At 33.9% G+C, this 7,023-nt stretch overlaps 1 protein-coding gene across 1 annotated transcript in view; it reads left to right on the forward strand.

The window, feature by feature from the left end:
- The window catches only part of LOC108974083 (maternal effect protein oskar), an 18,991-nt gene extending 14,933 nt beyond the window's left edge, over nt 1-4,058 (forward strand). The window contains exons 4-5 of the mRNA XM_018941698.1: nt 2,672-3,050; nt 3,108-4,058. Of these exons, the coding sequence (XP_018797243.1) occupies nt 2,672-3,050; nt 3,108-3,210 (482 nt within the window). The 3' untranslated portion in view covers nt 3,211-4,058. The remainder of the gene's footprint in view (nt 1-2,671; nt 3,051-3,107) is intronic.
- The last annotated feature ends 2,965 nt before the right edge of the window (nt 4,059-7,023 follow it).

A 7,023-nucleotide genomic window follows, 5' to 3' on the forward strand; every position in this document is an offset into this window, starting at 1 on the left:
TTTGGCTCTCATAGCCAAAGTTAAAAAAAATGAATTTTCTACTGCAGTTGCTTCTCGGAGGCATTTTGAAATCTTGTATCTGAATTTTTTTTTTACTACAAAAATTTTATTATAATTATTAATTTTTTTATTACCTAAAAGTCACATGTTTTGCATTATTTGATATTATCTCTTCTGGTGCGCGGTTGTACTTACATATATGTATACATAAGTATATCTATATAAAGTATACTTTCTTTAAGGATATACATATGTATATTTCAGTATACATATATGTACATATGCTACTCAAATGTCGCCAAAACTAGTTTTATATAGATGTTGCATATTTTTGGTGAGTTGCTTAAACTTACTGTCGCCTACAAATATTCTACGTTTCAGTACCACTTAAAAAAGTTACAAACATACATACATACATATATACATACATACATACATTCATACATACATATATACATGCATACATACATACATACAAGTGAAGTTAATAAAAGCGTATTAAAAAATTGCACTATTCCACTATGTTGATGTAACACTTTTGAGTTGAGAAAAAGAAGCATAGAAAAGATTATAAATTGCCAACAAAATTAGTGAAATGAAATTAATTTATTAGTTTTAAGTGAACATTTTATAATGAACTAAATAGTATAACGTTGCATCTAATTATTTTGGCACTGACATTATACATAAATATATTATTTTGTTTTAGGTTTTCTGATTTTTATAATGTAAAATGAAAATAAGAATTCATGAACTGTGGGCAAATTTAGGTAATTGCCTTTTATATTTCGGATTTTGGCAACTGCAGTTTTCAATGACGACTTTATACTTTATCGTAAAATTTGTAATTTTTGATGTTTACGAGGTGTGTTCAAAAAGTATAGCGAATTTTGAATTTTGGCGGKTTGCGTATATTCGAATTTCGAATTATTTGTGGCGTTATGTTGTTCATTTAATTGTTGACAGCTGCTTTGCTTGCAAAACGAAATTAAGTGCGCGGATGCATTCCAAATGTTGACTGTGGCATACGGAGAAGCTACCTTGGACCGAAGCAACGTTTATCGGTGGTACAAAATACCGAGAAGATGTGACAAAAATTGGCTTTTGCACCACGATAACGCCCCTGCTCACACATCGTTGCTTGTGCGCGACTTTTTCGCCAAAAACAACATATTAATGATGCCGCAGCCACCGTATTCCCCAGATCTGGCCCCCTGTGACTTTTTCTTGTTCCCTAAACTGAAGAGGCCCATGAAAGGACGACGTTACGCTTCTCTTGACGAGATGAATACGGCATTGAAGGAGGAGCTGAAGAAGATAAAAAAAAAAATGATTTTTTGAAGTGCTTCGAAGATTGGAAAAACCGTTGGCACAAGTGTATAATATCTCATGGGGATTACTTTGAAGGGGACAAAATAGATATTCACGAGTAAATAAATAATTTTTGAAAAAACACAAAATTCGCGATACTTTTTGAACACACCTCGTACGTACTCAGAATGTTTTGACATATTGACAATTTTTACAATTACTTCAAATATTTATTTTCGCGCAATTATTTTTTACATCTTCGGTAGGTCGGTAATCTCAGCAACACCAATGAACTTAATTCAATTTTTGATGGCAACATGACAGGTAATGAATCATAGATTTATACATACACATGATCCCGAAAGTAAGCAACAGTCGACTGTATAGATGAGTCGAATCCAACAAAAGCTGTTCGCTCACGAAGCACATCCAACTGGACTTGTCACAACCATACCACAAGAATAACGCAGAACAAACGCATGTAAAACTGTATAGATCTTAATGGAATGGAGTATTCTCAAATTTAGAGAAACATTAAATCGTTTTTCGATGATTAATATTTGTTTACTTTCTTTAATCCTGAAATATAAAAGGTAACCTACATATGTACGTATATCTAAAATTCATTTTATATAAATAAAATCAATTTAGAGTATAATAGTTTTGTTGGCACAAAACTTATCGACATTCTTCTGACAGTCAGTTCCCATAAAATATATGTATATTAGTCAATGGGTTTCGGATGACTTTATACTGCATATATCAGCCAATGTGTGAGCCATCTCAATGAAAATGGGAGAGTGTATTTTACTAATAATATAAATAAAATCGGGTGGAAACTTGACTTAGCCCATATAACTAATATCAGGTCATTCGAACATCCGGCTGACTTTACTACATATGACTGTTAAAAGTATGTGAGGTACCTGAATGAAACCCAGGGAACATTTAGTATGTGGCATTTTAATAGTATAGATACAATCATGTTAATACTACCCCAACACTCATATACTTCATATAATATTTTTCGTTTTTCACGCAAACCTTATGAAGAATAAGTCGGTCAGTGTATGAGTTGTATATTACGTATAAAGTTATGTGATTGAGCGCCGAATACAAACCAATCCCTTAGTATGAACCTCATATCCTTAATATAAAGAATTTCGATACTCTGGTTGACGTTTTCCACATTCACTCAATATATGTATTAAATTTAGCCTCTTTGGTCGAGTTAATATGTCATACATAGTATAAACGAATTTCTTTACTTTGATCCTTACAAGTTGCAAGAGTATAAAATGTTCGGTGGCACCTGAACTTAGCTCTTCCTTACATTTTTTAATTAATATATTATATTTAGATGACAAAATACTGCAAAGTGGGCTTTGCGTATCCGGACAAACTATTTGCGGTGCAATTAAAAGAGTTCGACAATTAGAAGATCAGTGTAAGAGTATTATCGTTAACATTGGATCTGTGGATATAATGAAAGGTCGGCCTTTGGTGCAAATAGAACATGATTTTCGCGAGCTCATCAACTTAATATTCAAAAAGGGATTTACACCAATTCTAACGACACTGGCTCCACTTGCCAATTTTGCACACGATGAAATTACTAAAACTAAATTGGAGCGCTTCAACAATTTCATAAAAAAGGAAGGTGAATTCTTATTAGTTATGGACATATGGGCATGCTTAGTAAATGAAAGAGGCCACATCCTATTCGACTGTTTTCAAAAGTGAGTAAAAAAATTAGCGTTTCTAATATATGTATATATACAATATTGTTTCTTCAGCGAACCAAGAATAGTAACTGGTACCTCAGAGCCGTACGTGTTTTGGAACAAAATTGGCCGACAACGAGTTTTGCAATTAATAGAATCTCAATTGGAGTATTAATATTTTATGTCTGGTTTGAAATTGAAAGTTAATGAGTTATTTATATATTTTTACCATGAATTGTGTATTGCATTATTAATTGTTTTAAAGTGTATTACTGTTTATATAGAAACGTTATTGATTATTAATATTATAGGTGCGTCAATTTTTGTTAGATATAACCTAAATTTATTTTTTTTATAATAATTATTTTATAGCAATACACACATATTTGTTCATTTGTATTGCATGTATCAAACGTTGTGAAGCAAATAAAACCTGTATTCGTTTTTTTTTTGTTTTTGGAAATAAATACAGTTTTTTGGCATGCTTTAAAAATTTTATTCAGATATATATCAGTGCACAATATATATTGGTGAATAAGGTTTTTGAAGAATGATATTCCAACAATAAGCCGTTACTGTGCTGAAAATGTAACAATTTAGCTTCTACAAAATCAATACCTCTGTTGATTTGTCGACAATTGTAGAAGCTGAAACATTTTCCACATAATGACATTTGTAGGTATTTTATTTAAGTTTAATATAATTATATGATTTGAATGTGATTGATTAATTGATAAGGAAAATATGAACGAGCTACAACATTTTATTAACTTTAAGGTAATAATAATATGCCAACTAAGTGCACTCAATCTATTTGCACAACTGCTTGTCTGAAAATATAAATTTGTCGTTATGTAATTGCACTTTAAGCGCAATACAAATATGTAAGCTGATTAGTAAATACTAATAAAATAAGTATATTCCTAAGTAAATGTATTTATTCAATGTACGATGTACTTTAAAGTTAAGTGTCTCGAGATTATATTATAAAATTACAAAAAACAGAAACTCAATTAAATAAAAGCAAAAACTGTAATAAAAATAATACTAAGACAATAGATATAATGTTGTAACTATAAGGAGAGCAAAATGTTTTAAAAACGTTTTCTTCTTTACTGGGTTAGACACCGCTTATGCCGTTTCTTCTTTTCGCAGCGTGACGCCAAATGGAAATTCCAACAAAGCCAGGCCTTTCTCCACCTGGTCTTTCCAACGGTAAGGAGGATTTCCTCTTTCTCTCCTTCTCCCGACGAGTATTGTGTCGAATCCTTTCAGAACTGGAGTGCTTTTGTCCAGACATACCGACATGACTTAGCCTACGTAACCGCTGTCTCTAACATCTTCTTGCAGCCGAGATACGCATCCGCCACTGTGCAGCAAATCACACATTCAATGACGAGAGGTTCCAATCACAACAGACAGCCGAACGATTTTCTACTCGGTTTAAAGGAACTGTGAGACGACATTCAAAGTTCGTACTGCTGCAAACGAAACCATTGGTTTTCGGAAAAGGAAAAGAAGAGTACGTATTACAGTAGATAGAAAACAAACTGTCTCGCAACGTTACAAACGATGGTAATACGTGCGTGTAGGAGAGATACCGAAAGCTGAATATGAAAGCGAGACACATTTACAAACAAAAAAGAAAAAGAAAAGCCGAAATGCGTGGGTATGAAGAGCTTGACCAGCTGGCGGACAGGGGGGAAATTCTACGAAAGGTTCAGCAACTAAAAGAAGGTTTCAAGACCGCAGCATACCCTTTTAGAACCCCCAGAGTTGAAAGAAAGGAACACTTCTCCAGCCAGCATGGCAGTAAAGCATAACACCAGCAGATGGTGAACCTGATTTACTCCGGATTATTCTGGACTATTAAGTTTCCTTTTATAAAAATCAAGCTTATTCAGAAATTCCTTTGCAGTTCTTAAAAATAAAGCCACGATTGTAATATATGAGAAGAAAAACAATCTGCTTTTTGTTTTAAAAGCCTAACAATAAGATATAAAATCTTAAATCTAGATACATATTTAAAACTAGACAGGCTCAAGCAAGTGATTGAGCTGTTTTGGTGATAGATTGCTCCTTAGTACGCGGGCATATCTCTTCTTTTAAGGCGTGTTTGATCGCAGGAATGTACCAAAGCATTAGCCAAAGGGTTTGGGTGATCTCGCAGTTTAGATATATATTTAATTCTGCTGTTTTCTACTTCTTTCCAAGATTACCATAGAAATACCAAGGTCTTTATGGATATTTTCATTACGCATGTACCATGGTGAACACGTGATTGATCTAAGCATTTTTGATTGGGATTTGATTTTGACTGTATTATATAATTATTAGTTGCACAAGCCGTACCCCACAGTTGAATGCCATACATCCAAATGGGCTTTATGACCGCATTATATAAAAGCACTTTCTTGTCTAGGCTAAGTTTGCAGTTTTTATTTAATAGCCAATTTTTATTTGCAGCTCTTATCTTCATGCAAGTTATTGATAGATATACTATATGTTTTCTCCACGTAAGTCTTCTATCTGGGTTGAACAAACTAGCAGATTTAATTGTATCCAATATATTGTGGAGCACACACTACATACTGCTTTAATTAAAATAAAAACACTTTATACACATTGGTTTTTTAATAACTTTATTTCTAATAAATTTTTTAATAACTTTATTTATATTTATATTTTATAAAGAAAATGATTTGCGGAGCTGGCGATCGAGGTTCCGCGAATCGAGATCGAACTGGGTAATCGCGGTTGAGGAGCGAGATGTTGACGTACTGTACAAATATAACGTATCTTGTAGACGAAAATGTGCGAATGTCGATGTGCGCAGTATGTCGAACGAATTGTGTCGAATGTTGATGGGCGCAGTGTACGTCACGAATTGAGCCAGCTTCAACGTTATCCATTCCTTTTGTTGGTTGGGTTGGTGTATAGGTGTGGTGAGTTATATTGGTGTTGTGTTGCAGTAGCATCCTGTGGTGAATTGTGCCCTCTTATTAGGATGCGCCATTTTTAGCGAATAGAGGGGGTGGATGCTTAACTCATTTAAATATCCTGGGCCCCCTAGGCGAATATTTAGCCTAGTATTATACGTATAAGTATGTATTTCGACGTACTACTGGTGGAGTAGCCGAAGCGCGGAATACGTTCTGACAGCAGAAGTATTTCTTGATGGAGTTGTAATATACTCATATTTATCCGTGTGTGAAAAGAACGGATTTTGGTTTGAAACATACCGCATGTATTTGAATGTGCATTTTAATATGCGGGTAAGTGCTTAAGAGAAGCAACTTTATCTTCCGGGTTTATTTGATTTTACTCACAACCACAGTAGAGGCCCGCTAATCCGGATCAATTAAAACCGGCCCCTATCCGGAATATAAGGGAATCCGGATAACCAAAGACATATCAGAACGATGTATTAAGAAAAAATATTTATAAATTTCTGTTTGTTTATTATAACAAATAATACACATGTTCAAAAAAAAAAATTTAAACAATCCATTGAAAATAAACGTTAGAAATTTGTATGTATTAAGCGGTGTAATATAAATTCTAAATTTAATTGAAAAAATCGGTTAATTTTGTTTGGCGAACGCTTTTTTGTTTAGCCTCCATTGCTCGCTGCCGTAGCGTTCTAAGCATACACAAATTGTCCGATTCAACGTTATTTTCCTCTGACCATTGTATACAGGTGCTGAAGCTTTTAATAGCGTCTTCAKGTTTAGCTTTTGGTTCATTGTTTTCGACTTCTTCAACGGAGGAATCGTCGTCACTATGGAGGGGTATATGGTCGTTATCTCCAATAAGCCATTCACTAATTTCAGATTGTGGCAGTTGATGATTGTTATTATCCATTCTCTGCAACAAAGCTCCGATTTCTGTTAGCTCTTGTGCATCTTCACGCTGTGACGTCCATTTTTCTTTGAGAACAGACAGAAAAACGCTATCATCTGGATCCTCGGCAGCATCGGAATCGCTT

The sequence above is a fragment of the Bactrocera latifrons genome, unplaced genomic scaffold (genome assembly GCF_001853355.1).
Source record: "Bactrocera latifrons isolate USDA-ARS-PBARC rearing strain unplaced genomic scaffold, ASM185335v1 scaffold_527, whole genome shotgun sequence".
In the NCBI taxonomy this organism is placed as follows: Eukaryota; Metazoa; Arthropoda; class Insecta; order Diptera; family Tephritidae; genus Bactrocera; species Bactrocera latifrons.